The 17,144-nt window shown below is 53.3% G+C and overlaps 1 protein-coding gene across 1 annotated transcript in view; it reads right to left on the bottom strand.

Annotated features, from left to right (window-relative positions):
- The window catches only part of LOC147084851 (uncharacterized), a 63,351-nt gene extending 52,097 nt beyond the window's left edge, over positions 1-11,254 (bottom strand). Inside the window, 2 exon segments of the mRNA XM_085979349.1 lie at positions 8,451-9,314; positions 11,045-11,254. Coding sequence (XP_085835475.1) covers positions 8,451-9,296 — 846 coding nt within the window. The 5' untranslated portion in view covers positions 9,297-9,314; positions 11,045-11,254.
- Positions 11,255-17,144: the final 5,890 nt, after the last annotated feature.

Here is a 17,144-nt window from a genome sequence, read left to right on the forward strand (position 1 = left end):
GCTCCAAACCACGCCAGGTTAGAGCAGGCGGGCCGTCGGGTTGAAGGAGTTGGAGGGGGTCGCGATGTTGGCGCGCAGGTGAGTGATGGGTGCATGAGTGCAAAGGTAAGTGTGTTTGGTGTGTCTAAAGTGTGTAAAGAACTTTTACTTTCCTGTACTTACCTTCACAGCCTTTCTTGCTGTAGCCGTCGGGAGCGCATCACTCAGCCGGTACTTAAAGCTGAACGGCTGCGATCTGTGAAAAGTGACAGCTTTCAGCTTTGCGTGCCGGTAAGAGTTCTAACTGAGTCTGTGCAGAATGACACATGTCAGAACTCAGACTGTCAGTGTTTGACAGATGAAATTGCAGTCTGTGACGTCACCTGTTGCCGGGTGGCCCTTAATTGGCCTGCTGAGCCCCGCTGGGCGGGCTCAACAAGGTCAATCAAGGGAAAATCGCGCGGATTGGCCGGGCGTCGAAGTAGGCGGGTCAAAAACCCGAAAGGGGAAGTCCCGACTTCTTCCCAGCAGGTTCGGGAAAATCTACCCCATGATCTCACTGAATGGCGGAGTGGGCTCGATGGGGCCGAATGGCCTACTCCTGCTCCTATCTTCTATGTTTCTCTCTCTCCTCCTTCAAGACGCTCCTTAAAAACCGACCTCTTTGACCCAGCTTTTGGTCACCTGTCCTAATAGCTGCTTATGTGGCTCGGTGTCAACTTTTTATTTGATAGTCGTGTAGGATTCGCAAAATTGGACTTTGTATTAATAAGGGTCAAATGGCAGAAGAGGCCGTGATTTTAAAGACTGTTTTAAAAGAAGCCCAGAAAAAGGGGCGTACAAAATGGCCGCCATACCATGGGACCAACTTATTGGGACACTTTAAAATGGTTCCTGCGCAACCTCAGACAGATTTGTGGATTCAACCCACAGTAAGTTCTGGAAGCCGTTTCTGAGAGAACGAAACCAGACCCACAGGTATGCATATGGATTAGATGCAGATCCAGTCAAGATCGGCCTGGAGACAGAGGCCATCAAAATGTTGCCCCAGACAAAAGGGGACAATTTCATATTCATGAGAACAGCACCCAGGACTAGATAACGAGATCAGCAGGCCATTAAAAACAATGAAGGTAATTCCAGACCAGAGATGGGCCTGTTACCAGCTGTTTGAGACATTTTAAAATATAATGGCTACCCCACTGTGCTCGCAGCCCGCCAAAAATAAAACAAAGACTAACTTGATTTTGGGCGGGAAGTGAAGCCTCTGGAAGAAAGGTATATCTGGAGAGACGTTTCGGCAGTTGGGGCAAGCTTGGAGAGGTAGAGAGGCCAAAGCGAGTTGGAATGCAGAGAGTTGCAAGCCTGCAGCTTGAGCTCAGACACACAGCTTGAATCCGGACAGCCAGAAGAAGCAGCAGGCACTCGCAGGAGGAAGAAGAAAGCCAACATCGAGAAGGCCGTCTCGAAGCCGGCGTTCCGCCCCGGGGAAGCACATCGGGAGATCATCGACCATCCCCGGGCCGTTGCCGGAACGAGAGGCCATCGACCCAATTTGGGAGAAGAGAGAAAAACAATAAAAACCCCCAAGAGGAGAAACCTTCCAGCCACCCCGGCTCGGGAGAAGAGAGAAAAGAAACCTGAAGAAGCGATGGGAGCCAGCCCAAGGCTCCTCTAACCAGGGTCGAGCCGATGATCCTCGACCCCGCCGACATCCAGGCCCGCCGGTGTCCAGCCGCCCCCGACCCCCACCTCAGGAGAGAGGTGTGGCGCAGCTGGCAGGGGCTGCACGATCCACGTGGAGACGAAACGCCTGAAAGGACCAAACACAGACTCGATTTCAAAACCTTGCACTTCCTAGTGGGATTGGTGAGCATGTTTCTGGCCCTTCACAATCAGATCTAGATAGGTTTAATAAGGGGGTGGATTTTAAGGGTACAATTAACATGAGTTGTTGTCCCTCGATGTTCCGTGTTTCCTTATTTCATGATGATCTTTGCAGAGTATAAGATGCCTGTATTTGCTTTAGTTAGTACTGTGTCGTTATGATTTGTTTATGTGTTTTTCCCTCCCATGTACTCCCTTATCTGCTTGCATTTGATTTGATATTTTTCCTTAGGCAATAAAATTTCATTGGGGCAGAAATTCGGATCAGGGGCTTGCCACGCGTGCAAGCCCCCGATCTGCACTTACCCGACACGCCTGCCGTTCACCTCCAGGGACGCCTGGAATTCCTTTTTGAAAGAGAAGAATCCCGGGCAGCGTCTGACGTCACGCCGCCCAGGAGTGCAGCCAGTGCGAAGCCTGGAGCATGCTGTGCAACTGAGACACGCCCCTTGAGGTCTCAGTTTAATAGGACACGCCCCCAATGTTTCTCACAAGCTGAAAAGCATTTTTAGATGGAGAGCAGCATTTCAAATAGGTTTTTGGTATTTTTATGAAGCTTTTGGTAACTTTTATAAACCTTTAAAAACATTTACATTATTTTGAAGAATCTGAAGTAGTTTTAAACAGAATTAAAGCAATTTAAAGACTTTTAAAAGCCCTGAAAGAATTTTTTTCATTCCATTTATTTATTTAGCAACGTTGTCGTCATACGTGTCTTCACACTGTTCCCTTTGGGGAACTGTATGAAGTGGTGGAAGGATTTATGGCCGTGATTAACGCTCCTTCCGTGACCGTAACCATCTTTGTACCAGCCATTAGGGTGGTTATTCCTATGGCGGGAGGGTTTTACGGGCTCCCACAAGCTATACAAGGAGGGGGGGCCACCCACACCCACGGACGCAAATATCCCACTGGATGTCAACCCAGAATTTAGAGCCGGAGCTCCGACTCCACTTGCCGGGACTGTCTGGAGCGGGGTTCGAAACCCTACCCCGTCTGGCCCAGCGGCGGGGATCCTACCGCTACGCCAAAGGCCCACTCCGATTAGCAACGTGAAATGGCTGGAATGAGCACAATTCATGGCATTAAAACTCACAATTGAACTGATGATGACCTCAGCAATCTCCTCAACGAGGTGGAGGCGCAGCGCCTGCTCATCATTGGTAATGAGAAGTCCAAGGCGCCGCAAAAAGGACAGATGATAGCTTGGTCTTTCAAGTGGCAGCAAAGGGCTCCAGTCACGGGGAGGGAAAAGGCGCAGGAAACGTATGGGTGTCACCTTTTGTGCGGAGTGGGCCTTTTGCGTAGCGGTAAGCATCCCCGCCGCTGGGCCAGGAGTAGGGTTTCGAACCCCGCTCCAGACAGTCCCGGCAAGTGGAGTTGGAGCTCCAACTATAAATTCTGGGTGGGCATCCAGCGGGATACTTGCGTCCGCGGGTGTGGGTGGCCCCCCCCCCTCAGATGGGTTGTGGGAGCCTGTAAAACCCTCACGCCATAGGACTAACCACCCTAATGGCTGGTATGAAGATGGTTATGGTCACGGAAGGAGCGTTAACGTGGCCAGAAATCCTTCCACCACTTCATACAGTTCCCGAAAGGGAACAGTGTGAGGATACGTACGACGATGACCTCTTGCGCAATGCACCTCCTTGGGCCCTCAGTCGCAGATGCGAGGGGGCAAATCGTGCAATTGTTAAATTTTTCATTTTATTGACATGTAAAATGTTGACCCAGTAATTCCGTTCCAAACGCGTGAGTACGGTCGGGGTACTCACGTGTCTGGCCGGAGGAAATGCCGGTTTTCAGCATACACAGCGCATGCGGGGAAAACCGGCATTTCCTGTCCTCTGAACGAAGGGGTTCAGAGGCAGAACACGTGCGACTGCACAGGCAGCACGTGCGCAGTAAAATTCGCCGGTTTCATTTATGCTTTCAGTGAGGTTAAGTCCTTACAACTTACACATGAAAAAAGCATGAGTACAGTTGCTCCAGAGGAAGATATATTTTATCGTGGAGCTTCTGAAAGGCAATATTTTTGTTTGGGAAAGGGAGGAAAGTTATTTTAAGAAATGCTGAGGTAAGTTTTAAAGTTTAATTTTTTTGTATTTTTTTTTTTAAACGGGTTTTCAGTACTGTAGGTAGAAGGAGCAATTGTGGCTGTGTGAATTGAATTTGCTGTGTTTATTAAATGTGAAAATGACTTCTAAAATGAGTAATGTAACATTTCCAACATTTTTAAGAAAGAAACTTTTCATCAGTAATATATTCTTTTAAGTAATTATGTATGTATGTCCATATATATTCCTTTACGTGTATGTATGTATATATTCCTTTACTTATGTGTATGAATGTATGTATTTAATTATGACTTTCAGAGAAAGTAACTTATTGGAAAATCATAATTAAATACATACATTCATACACATAAGTAAAGGAATATATACATACATACACGTAAAGGAATATATACGGACATACATACATAATTACTTAAAAGAATATATTACTGATGAAAAGTTTCTTTCTTAAAAATGTTGGAAATGTTACATTACTCATTTTAGAAGTCATTTTCACATTTAATAAACACAGCAAATTCAATTCACACAGCCACAATTGCTCCTTCTACCTACAGTACTGAAAACCCGTTAAAAAAAAAAATTAAACTTTAAAACTTACCTTGTGGCGGTACCACCGGTTGCCCCTTACATTGAGATACATAATTCCCTTTAACTTACCTTACTGTATGTGTCTGTTACTATACTCAGGCTTCTCTCCTGTACTCTGACATCATGACATCAGAGCTCGGAACCTTCCAACAGCAGAGCTCGGAACCTGCTGGCAGTTGAGCTGGGAAACTTCTAGTCAGTCCTCGTGGCGTCCCTGCTGGGGAAAGACCTACACCACGGTGCTCCTACAGTCAGCCATCTTACCTGCTACCTTACCTGTTGTATTTAACCTGTTCCTGTAAATAAACAACTTATTTAGAGTTCGTCGAAGTCGAACTCGATTATTTAGTGGCGATGCACACGAATCGCTACATTGGTGACCCAACGACGTGAGTACGGGAGCTCATCAATTCCAATACTACAATTGATGACCCCGTATCCATGAACGATTTTCACGGTAGCAACGCGTAGCCTGATCGTCTTCCCACAAGACGACCGACGCACAACCGACGAACAACTACGGAACAGCAACTGCCTAACACCGATTCCTCCAAAGGCGACCCCGTCTTTGCGAACGTATTCGCAAGGTAAGTGCAGTCTGGAGCAGGTCCCGTTTGACACGGACAAAACTCAACCGGACTCCGTTTTTTTGTGAGCAATTTTCACAAAAGAAGCACGCCATGGAAGCACCAGCCGTTTTGCTGTCGCTGCCGCAATCCAGGGAGCCACAGTCTCCCTCGTGCTTTATAAAGGTAGTAGCCCCGTTCGACGAGAACATCGATGCGGCCCCGACCACGCACTTGCTTACGGTCCCCGTACTCGTCTTTCCTACCGTCACACGGATCGTCCGCCTCTACGTCCAAAGCAACAGCAAGTATACATCTCTCCAAGCGCAGGGTACAGCATGTTCGGGCCCGCAAAATCGGAGCGTGCCCTGCGGGGATACCACGAGGACTCACCCCCGCAAACCACGAGGACCCATCCCTCGCGAACCACGAGGATCCTGCCCTCATGAAACACGAAGACTCGTTCCCCGCCGACGACGCACCAGCCCGTCAGCCTGTTGGTTGTGTTACCTACTACACGATTCGGCGTGAACAAAAGGTGTGCCGCCCTCCCGGCTTTTTTCTCCTAAATTTACAACTGTTACAAGTGTTGCCACCCTCCAAGCAGAGTTAACCCCTCCTGAAAGCAACAACAACCTGGACCGTTGCCGCCCTTTCTCCAGTTTTCCCTTTTAACAAATGCAAATGTCTATTGAAGCTGTATACATCGAGGACGGGTCCAACGGGCATCCTGCGGCCGCGATCAACACGTGGAAGTTGCTCTGATCACAGATCAACACAGCAACTTTTCACCCTCTGTTCTGTTAATGTCGTAGCATTATGGCACGCACTGTTCCGTGCGTTCCAGCCTCCTGAAGGTTTCGCTCACCAGTCAACGGAGACATCGCCCGCATCCGCCCAATCTGCCCGTCACTCTGATAAGGCCTGCTGTTTCGCACGTCTCTATGGTCCTTCGCCTGACGGATACGTTTTATTCGCCATGACTTGCGTAAGGATCCGATTACGAGCAGTATTTTTATACCTCGTCTACTAAGCCGAGACAGCACGACCGCCGAGACCACCAGCTCGTCAGACCATCTCATCCTTGGACTTTCGTTAAAGCGAATTCTGGGGGGGCCTATGTGGCGGTACCACCGGTTGTCCCTTACATTGAGATACATAATTCCCTTTAACTTACCTTACTGTATGTGTCTGTTACTATACTCAGGCTTCTCTCCTGTACTCTGACATCATGACATCAGAGCTCGGAACCTTCCAACAGCAGAGCTCGGAACCTGCTGGCAGTTGGGTTCGGAACCTGCTGGCAGTTGGGCTGGGAAACTTCTAGTCAGTCCTCGTGGCGTCCCTGCTGGGGAAAGACCTACACCACGGTGCTCCTACAGTCAGCCATCTTACCTGCTACCTTACCTGTTGTATTTAACCTGTTCCTGTAAATAAACAACTTATTTATAGTTCGTCGAAGTCGAACTCGATTATTTAGTGGCAATGCACACGAATCGCTACAACCTCAGCATTTCTTAAAATAACTTTCCTCCCTTTCCCAAACAAAAATATTGCCTTTCAGAAGCTCCACGATAAAATATCTTCCTCCGCAGCCTCTGGAGAAACTTTACACATGCTTTTTTCATGTGTAAGTTGTAAGGACTTAACCTCACTGAATCCATGAATGAAATCGAAGAAGTTCACTGCCCACGCGCTGCCTGTGCAGTCACACGCGCTGTGCCTCTGAACCCCTTCGTTCAGAGGACAGGAAATGCCGGTTTTCCCCGCATGCGCTGTGCATGCTGAAAACCGGCATTTCCTCCGGCCAGACGCGCGAGTACCCCGACCGTACTCACGCATTTGGAACGGAATTACTGGGCCATTTTGTTTCATCAAACTTGGTCTACAAGAGTTTTCTCTACATTGTAGTTCCTGCGCCTAAGTCCAGAGTATAGAATCTAAGGGGCGAGTGGGTCGAACCACTCAAGGTTTACTGTGCAAGAGAGAGAGAGGCCTCTAGAGAGAGAAACCTCAGGGAAACCTCTCGAGGAAAACCCCCTACAGTCGCTCCTGTGAAGAGCCTTGTGATGCTTCACTACATTACAGGCACGGGATAAATGCAGGTTGTTGTTACAATTCTAGAACGCCAGCGGGCCACTATATCGAAACACAGCAGTTCTCCCCGGTGTCCTGGGGCCCAATATTTATCCCTCAACCAACATCACTAAACACAGACGATCTGGTCGTTATCACATTGCTGTTTGTGGGAGCTTCCTGTGCGCAAATTGGCTGTCGCTTTTCCTATATTACAACAGTGACCACACGTCAAAAACGTACTTCATTGGCTGGGAAGAGCTTTGGGACGTCCCGAGGTCGCGTAAGGTGCGACATAAATGCAAATCTTTCTTTTCTAAAATCTCACCATTTAAAACCCAATCTCCATGTTCCTAATTAATAAGACCTAAACTTAACTTTCATTCCTACATCTATACCCTTATCAAAGTCAGAAGCAGAGCAGTTATGTTAAACTTGTAGAGAACCCTTGGTTAGACCACACTTGGAGCACTGTGCACAGTTCTGGTCTCCGTATACCTTGGTTAGACCACACTTGGAGCACTGTGCACAGTTCTGGTCTCCATATACCTTGGTTAGACCACACTTGGAGCACAGTGCACAGTTCTGGTCTCCATATGCCTTGGTTAGACCACACTTGGAGCACAGTGCACAGTTCTGGTCTCCATATTATAAAAAGGATAGAGACACACTGGAGAAGGTGCAAAGAAGATTTACTCGGATGATCCCAGAACTGACAGGTTACAACGATCAGGAAAGGATGAACAGGCTGGGGCTCTTTTTCCCTAGAAAAGAGAAGGCTGAGTGGTGACCTGATACAGGTCTTTAAGATTATGAAAGAGTTCGATAGGGTAGACGTAGAGAAGATGTTTCCACTTGTGGGGGAGAGCAGAACTAGGGGACATCAATAGAAGACAGTCACTAATAAATCCAATCGGGAATTCAGGAGAAACTTCTTTACCCAGAGAGTGGTGAGAATGTGGAACTCGCTACCACAGGGAGTGGTTGAGGTGAATAGTATAGAAGCATTTAAGGGGAGGCTGGATAAACACACGAGGGAGAAAGGAATAGAAGGATTTGGTGAGATGAGGAGAGGCTGGTGTGGAGCATAAACACCGGCGCGGAGTGGTTGGGCTGGATGGTCAGTCTCGGAGCTGCAAGTTCCACGTAAAGTCACCATGGCAGGTTCCAACCGTCGGCCGAGGCCCCGAAACGCCACCGATCACTTCCCCAGGCGGTGGACGGCCTTGTTGTGCCGGCTGAAGTGGGAGATCTGGCTGAATTCCTTGCTGCAGATCTGGCAGCGGTAAGGCTTCTCGCCGGTGTGGGTGCGGCGGTGCACGGTCAGGCCGGAGGCGCAGCTGAAGCGCTTGCCGCAGGTGCCGCAGGGGTAAGGCTTCTCGCCGGTGTGGGTGCGGCGGTGCACGGCCAGGTCGGAGGGGCAGATGAATTGCTTGCCGCAGGTGTCGCAGGGGTAGGGCTTCTCCCCGGTGTGGGCCCGGAGCCGGTGGGTGGCCAGGTCGGAGCTGCATCTGAAGCGCTTGCCGCAGGTGCCGCAGGGGAAAGGCTTCTCGCTGGTGTGGGTGCGGCGGTGCACGGCCAGGTCGGAGGAGCGGCCGAAGCGCTTGCCGCAGGTGCTGCAGGGGAAAGGCTTCTCGCCGGTGTGGGTGCGGCGGTGCGTGGCCAGGTCGTTGGAGCGGCTGAAGCGCTTGCCGCAGGTGTCGCAGGGGTAGGGCTTCTCCCCGGTGTGGATGCGCCAGTGGACGCTCAGGTCGTACGGGAGGCCAAAGCCGCGGCCGCAGATGTCGCAGCGGAACGGCCAGTCCCCCGTGTGGTGGGGCCGGTGCCTGAGCAGGTTGGAGACACGGGCGAACCGCTTGCCGCAGTCCGCGCACTCCACCGGCTCCTTCTCCCGGTGCATCGACTGGTGCGCCTCCAGCCCGCCGAAACAGTCAAAGGTCTTCCCGCACTGGGAGCAGATGAAGCTCTTGCCAACGCCCGGGGACTCCTTCAGACCGTCCTCCTCCTCCTCCTCTTCTTCCTCCTCCTCCTCTTCCTCCTCGGAGCAGCTCGCGCCAATCCCATTCCAGGAGCTCTCTGGCGACTCGAGGACGTTCTCCTCCGGTGCTCGGGAATCCTCCATCGGAGCTGTCTGTCTCTCCTAGAGAGAATGAACAGATAGTCATGTGGAGAGACTGCAGAAGCTGGGGTTGTTCTCCTTAGAGCAGAGAAGGATAAGGGGAGATTGACCAGAATGGTACCAGGGATGAGGGACTTCAGTGATGTGGAGAGACTGGAGAAGCTGGGGTTGTTCTCCTTAGAGCAGAGAAGGTTAAGGGGAGATTGACCAGTATGGTACCAGGGAGGGGGAGGGGGTTAGGAGGGGAGGAAGGAATAGAAAGAACACCCTGTACTTTTGTAAGAGGCAGGAAAGATAAAATGTTGCAAATGGGAATGGCAAAAATCATACTGCATTAAAAATGGGTGCCAAATAACTGCCTGAATCCAAGAGGTTAAAGCTTAAAACTAAAGGCTTTTATTAAGTAAGAACATGGCATCAAGTTAACACAGGGCAACCATCATTCATCACTGACCCAGCCCTTCCGAGTAAGACCCAGCTCTTATAATTAAGACTCTCACCAATCTGGAGGATCCAGAGGGGCGGGGCTAGGGAGGAGCATTAGTGGTTACATGTGTAGAACATTCCAGACATTAACAAGTACAACAACAGACAATACAAATGCCAGAACACAGAGTTATTTCATCACATTGGCCCAGAAATTGGTGTCGGGGGCTTCCCGTGGGTGCAAGCCCCCGACCTACACTTACATAGCGCGCCGACTGTTGAAGCCTGGCCCGCAGTGGATTTCCTGTCAGTGGCCTGCTTCAGCTCCCGGCGCGCTGTGCTTGCGTGATCCAGCGGCGTAGTTAGTTCGATGAGCTGGCTAGGATCACGTGAGCACTGGGCAGCCAATGGGAGGTTGCAAAAGTTCATTCATGAGTTTGATAGTAAGAACTGTCAAATTCATGAAAACTCAGGGTGCCCAAAACACTACTTAAACTTCAAATAAAAGTTAAAAAAACATCCCACTAAATAAATGAACTATTAACTGTAAAAAACGATTATAAACAAGTATTCAAATTATTGAAAAAAATAATTTTTTAACAAATCGTGTCTAAAAATACACTTACCTTACTGTAAATTCTTTAAAAATAAACCTGTGGAAACAATTTCTAAATTTAATTAATAGACCACTTACCTTTTAAAACTAAGTACTTACGTCTGCTTTTTTCACGCGTAAAAACCGGAGGCCTTTACACACGGGCAACTCTTTAAAAAAAAAGGAATTTCAGCGCGCACGCGCTGCCTGAAACGTCGCCCGCGTTCCGCCTTTTAACCCCTTGGTTCAGAGGACAGGAAATGACGGTTTCCCGCGCATGCGCTGCGCATGCTGAAAACCGGCACTTCCATCGGGCCCACGCGCGAGTACCCCGTCCGTACTCACACGTTGGGACCCGAATTACTGGGCCGTTATCTGAAATTGTTAAAACCCAATGTTGAGTCCGGCAGGCTGCAAAGTGAGTTTAACAATTGCAAATAATGATCCCTGCCCCCATTTTTCATGCAGTATGATTTTTGCCATTCCCATTTGCAACATTTTATCTTTCCTGCCTCTTACAAAAGTACAGGGTGTTCTTTCTATTCCTTCCGCCCCCCTGTCTCTGCACCTGCTCAATACCCGTTACATCTCCAGCTTTTTAGCATTTTCTGTTATTTCAGCTGCTAAATTGAGCAGGTAAATTGTAATTAAAAAAAAAAGCCCCCAGGCTTCCCTCACTCCGCTTATTACTCCCCCAAACCCCAGGATTCACTGCCTCTTCCCCACTCACCAGGCCCTGGACCTCCTCCTCCAGGCAGAAGGAGCCGCTCAAAATGGCGGCCGCGCCGTCCGGCCGCAAAAAACTACAACCGGCGCAGGCGCAGACGCGGCTCGCCCGGGTGAGTGGGCGGGGTTGGCCACCGAGCGCGCGCTGATTGGCCGCCGGCGGCTCCGTGAGAGACACGCTCACTGTCGCACGAGCGAGAGCCGGCGGCGGGGGGGGGGGGCGGGGCCACAATGGAGCATGCGCAGTATCTCTTCCCTCTTTCGGATTAAAAGTGGGCGGGGCCAGATGCGAGCATGCGCAGTGTGTCTCCAGCCAGCCGCAAGAAAAAAGGCGGGGCCATTGTAGAGCATGCGCAGTGTCTCCCCAGCCCCAATGAAAGGGGCGGGGCCATGTTGGAGCATGCGCAGTGTCGCTTCACCCCCAGCCCCAATGAAAGAGGGAGTGAATCCTGGGGTTTTGGGGCAGTGAGGGGAATGATTTGAAAAAATTCCAATTTAGCTGCTGAATTTATCACCTTGGCTGTGTGTGGGATCTTGCTGTGCGTAAATTGGCATCTCCCCCCCGCCCCCTTTTTCCCTACCTCATCGCACCTTTCCAAAAAAAAGCGCTCCCTGGGCCATGAAGCGCTCCCCGAGGCCGCGCCACGTGCCAGTCTCTTGAGTTGTCAATGGAATTTGACAGTCGGTTATTTTGCCATTGCGCTCCAGATGATCCCTCGCATTTCCATTGCGCTCCAGATGACCTTCCCCCCGCCCCCCGCATTTGACATTACGCCTCTTCTCAAGTACATGCCTTTTGAAAGTTCCTATGGAATCTGCTTCCACCGCCCCTTCAGGCAGTGCGGTCCAGATTACAACAACCCTCTGGTTCTTTTGCCAATTATTTAAAATCTGTGTCCTCTGGTTGCCAACCCACATGCCAGAGCAAACAGTTTCTCCCTACTTGCTTTTTCAAAACCGCTGATAATTTTGAACACCTCTATTAAATCTCCCCTTAACCTTCCCTGCACAAAGGAGAACAATCCCAGCTTCTCCAGTCTCTCCACATCACTGAAGTCCCTCATCCCTGGTACCATTCTGGTCAATCTCCCCCTTAACCTTCTCTGCTCTAAGGAGAACAATCCCAGCTTCTCCAGTCTCTCCACATCACTGAAGTCCCTCATCCCTGGTACCATTCTGGTCAATCTCCCCTTAACCGTCTCTGCTCCAAGGAGAACAACCCCAGCTTCTCCAGTCTCTCCACATGACTATCTGTTCATTCTGTCTAGGAGGGACGGACAGCCTGGATGGAGGATTCCCAAGCACCGGAGAACGTCCTCGAGTCGCTGGAGACCTCCCGGAATGGGATTGGCACGGGTTGCTCCGAGGAGGAGGAGGACGGTCGGAAGGAGTCCCCGGGCATGCAGAAGAGCTTCATCTGCTCCCAGTGCGGGAGGACCTTTTACAGTTTCGGCGGGCTGGAGGAGCACCAGTCGATCCATCGGGAGAAGGAGCCGGTGGAGTGCGCGGACTGCGGCAGGTGGTTCGCCCGCGCCTCCGACCTGCTCAAGCACCGGCGCGCCCACACCGGCGAGAAGCCCTGCGCCTGCGAGGTCTGCGGCCGCGGTTTCCGGCGGCGCGACGCCGTGTCCTCCCACCGGCGCTCCCACACCGGCGAGACGCCCTACCCGTGCGCGGTCTGCGGGCTGGCCTTCCGGCACCGGGCCAGCCTGGCCGCCCACCGGCGCCGGCACCACACCGGCGAGAAGCCGTACCCGTGCGCCCGCTGCAGCAAGCGCTTCACCGACCTCACCGGCGTCCGGCGCCACGCCGCGACCCATGCCCGCCTGGGACAGCGTGCCGCCAAACCACGCGGTGGGAAGTGAGCCACTGGACTTCGCCGCCAGGTGAACAGTGGCCTCCACGCATCAACAATGGGACCATCGTCAGAACATAAGACCATCAGAATTAGGAGTAGGAGTCAGCCATTCGGCCCCTCGAGCCTGCTCCGCCATTCAATAAGATCATGGCTGATCTTCGACCTCAACTCCACTTTCCCCGCCCGATCCCCATATCCCTCGATTCCCCAAAAGTCCAAAAATCTATCGATCTCGGCCTTGAATATACTCAATGACTGAGCCTCCACAGCCCTCTGGGGCAGAGAATTCCAAAGATTCACCGCCCTCTGAGTGAAGAAATTCCTCCTCATCTTTGTCCTCAATGGCCGACGCCTTATCCTGAGACTGTGACCCCTGGTTCGAGACTCTCCAGCCAGGGGGAAACAGCCTCTCAGCATCTAGCCTGTCAATCCCCCTCAGAATCTTGTACGTTTCAATGAGATTACCTCTCATTCTTCTAAACTCCAGACAGTATCGGCCCAATCTACTCAACTAGTCTTGGTGCTATTACACGGGAGTCTATACCACAGAAACAGGCCATTCGTTCCAGCAAGTACATGTAGGTGTGTCTGCTCCACACCAGCCTCCTCCCACCCCTCTTCATCTCACCCCATCAACACCAGCCTCCTCCCACCCCTCTCCATCTCACCCCATCAACACCAGCCTCCTCCCACCCCTCTTCATCTCATCCCATCAACACCAGCCTCCTCCCACCCCTCTTCATCTCACCCCGTCCACACCAGCCTCCTCCCACCCCTCTTCATCTCACCCCATCCACACCAGCCTCCTCCCACCCCTCTTCATCTCACCCCGTCCACACCAGCCTCCTCCCACCCCTCTTCATCTCATCCCATCAACACCAGCCTCCTCCCACCCCTCTTCATCTCACCCCGTCCACACCAGCCTCCTCCCACCCCTCTTCATCTCATCCCATCAACACCAGCCTCCTCCCACCCCTCTTCATCTCACCCCATCAACACCAGCCTCCTCCCACCCCTCTTCATCTCACCCCGTCCACACCAGCCTCCTCCCACCCCTCTTCATCTCACCCCGTCCACACCAGCCTCCTCCCACCCCTCTTCATCTCACCCCGTCCACACCAGCCTCCTCCCACCCCTCTTCATCTCACCCCGTCCACACCAGCCTCCTCCCACCCCTCTTCATCTCACCCCGTCAACACCAGCCTCCTCCCACCCCTCTTCATCTCAACCCGTCCACACCAGCCTCCTCCCACCCCTCTTCATCTCACCCCGTCAACACCAGCCTCCTCCCACCCCTCTTCATCTCACCCCATCAACACCAGCCCCCTCCCACCCCCTCGTCATCTCACCCCGCCCACACCAGCCTCCTCCCACCCCTCTTCATCTCACCCCGTCCACACCAGCCTCCTCCCAGCCCTCTTCATCTCATCCCATCAACACCAGCCTCCTCCCACCCCTCTTCATCTCACCCCATCAACACCAGCCTCCTCCCACCCCTCTTCATCTCACCCCGTCCACGCCAGCCTCCTCCCACCCCTCTTCATCTCACCCCATCAACACCAGCCTCCTCCCAGCCCTCTTCATCTCACCCCGTCCACACCAGCCTCCTCCCACCCCTCTTCATCTCATCCCATCAACACCAGCCTCCTCCCACCCCTCTCCATCTCACCCCATCAACACCAGCCTCCTCCCACCCCTCTTCATCTCACCCCATCAACACCAGCCTCCTCCCAGCCCTCTTCATCTCACCCCGTCCACACCAGCCTCCTCCCACCCCTCTTCATCTCATCCCATCAACACCAGCCTCCTCCCACCCCTCTCCATCTCACCCCATCAACACCAGCCTCCTCCCACCCCTCTCCATCTCACCCCATCAACACCAGCCTCCTCCCACCCCTCTTCATCTCATCCCATCAACACCAGCCTCCTCCCACCCCTCTTCATCTCACCCCGTCCACACCAGCCTCCTCCCACCCCTCTTCATCTCACCCCATCCACACCAGCCTCCTCCCACCCCTCTTCATCTCACCCCGTCCACACCAGCCTCCTCCCACCCCTCTTCATCTCATCCCATCAACACCAGCCTCCTCCCACCCCTCTTCATCTCACCCCGTCCACACCAGCCTCCTCCCACCCCTCTTCATCTCATCCCATCAACACCAGCCTCCTCCCACCCCTCTTCATCTCACCCCATCAACACCAGCCTCCTCCCACCCCTCTTCATCTCACCCCGTCCACACCAGCCTCCTCCCACCCCTCTTCATCTCACCCCGTCCACACCAGCCTCCTCCCACCCCTCTTCATCTCACCCCGTCCACACCAGCCTCCTCCCACCCCTCTTCATCTCACCCCGTCCACACCAGCCTCCTCCCACCCCTCTTCATCTCACCCCGTCAACACCAGCCTCCTCCCACCCCTCTTCATCTCAACCCGTCCACACCAGCCTCCTCCCACCCCTCTTCATCTCACCCCGTCAACACCAGCCTCCTCCCACCCCTCTTCATCTCACCCCATCAACACCAGCCCCCTCCCACCCCCTCTTCATCTCACCCCGCCCACACCAGCCTCCTCCCACCCCTCTTCATCTCACCCCGTCCACACCAGCCTCCTCCCACCCCTCTTCATCTCATCCCATCAACACCAGCCTCCTCCCACCCCTCTTCATCTCACCCCATCAACACCAGCCTCCTCCCACCCCTCTTCATCTCACCCCGTCCACGCCAGCCTCCTCCCACCCCTCTTCATCTCACCCCATCAACACCAGCCTCCTCCCAGCCCTCTTCATCTCACCCCGTCCACACCAGCCTCCTCCCACCCCTCTTCATCTCATCCCATCAACACCAGCCTCCTCCCACCCCTCTTCATCTCACCCCATCAACACCAGCCTCCTCCCACCCCTCTTCATCTCACCCCATCAACACCAGCCTCCTCCCACCCCTCTTCATCTCACCCCATCAACACCAGCCTCCTCCCACCCCTCTTCATCTCACCCCATCCACACCAGCCTCCTCCCACCCCTCTTCATCTCACCCCATCAACACCAGCCTCCTCCCACCCCTCTTCATCTCACCCCGTCAACACCAGCCTCCTCCCACCCCTCTTCATCTCACCCCGTCAACACCAGCCTCCTCCCACCCCTCTTCATCTCACCCCGTCCACACCAGCCTCCTCCCACCCCTCTTCATCTCACCCCATCAACACCAGCCTCCTCCCACGCCTCTTCATCTCACCCCGTCCACACCAGCCTCCTCCCAACCCTCTTCATCTCACCCCGTCCACACCAGCCTCCTCCCACCCCTCTTCATCTCACCCCGTCAACACCAGCCTCCTCCCACCCCTCTTCATCTCACCCCGTCCTCACCAGCCTCCTCCCACCCCTCTTCATCTCACCCCGTCAACACCAGCCTCCTCCCACCCCTCTTCATCTCACCCCATCAACACCAGCCCCCTCCCACCCCCTCTTCATCTCACCCCGCCCACACCAGCCTCCTCCCACCCCTCTTCATCTCACCCCGTCCACACCAGCCTCCTCCCACCCATCTTCATCTCACCCATCAACACCAGCCTCCTCTCACCCCTCTTCATCTCACCCCGTCAACACCAGCCTCCTCCCACCCCTCTTCATCTCACCCCATCAACACCAGCCTCCTCTCACCCCTCTTCATCTCACCCCGTCAACACCAGCCTCCTCCCACCCCTCTTCATCTCACCCCATCAACACCAGCCCCCTCCCACCCCTCTTCATCTCACCCCATCAACACCAGCCTCCTCCCACCCCTCTTCATCTCACCCCGTCAACACCAGCCTCCTCCCACCCCTCTTCATCTCACCCCGTCAACACCAGCCTCCTCCCACCCCTCTTCATCTCACCCCATCAACACCAGCCTCCTCCCACCCCTCTTCATCTCACCCCATCAACACCAGCCTCCTCCCACCCCTCTTCATCTCACCCCATCAACACCAGCCTCCTCCCACCCCTCTTCATCTCACCCCATCAACACCAGCCTCCTCCCACCCCTCTTCATCTCACCCCATCCACACCAGCCTCCTCCCACCCCTCTTCATCTCACCCCATCAACACCAGCCTCCTCCCACCCCTCTTCATCTCACCCCGTCAACACCAGCCTCCTCCCACCCCTCTTCATCTCACCCCGTCAACACCAGCCTCCTCCCACCCCTCTTCATCTCACCCCGTCCACACCAGCCTCCTCCCACCCCTCTTCATCTCACCCCATCAACACCAGCC

This window comes from Somniosus microcephalus, unplaced genomic scaffold (genome assembly GCF_052327205.1).
Source record: "Somniosus microcephalus isolate GS21.2 unplaced genomic scaffold, FLI_Smic_1.0 unresolved_chr9, whole genome shotgun sequence".
Taxonomy (NCBI): domain Eukaryota; kingdom Metazoa; phylum Chordata; class Chondrichthyes; order Squaliformes; family Somniosidae; genus Somniosus; species Somniosus microcephalus.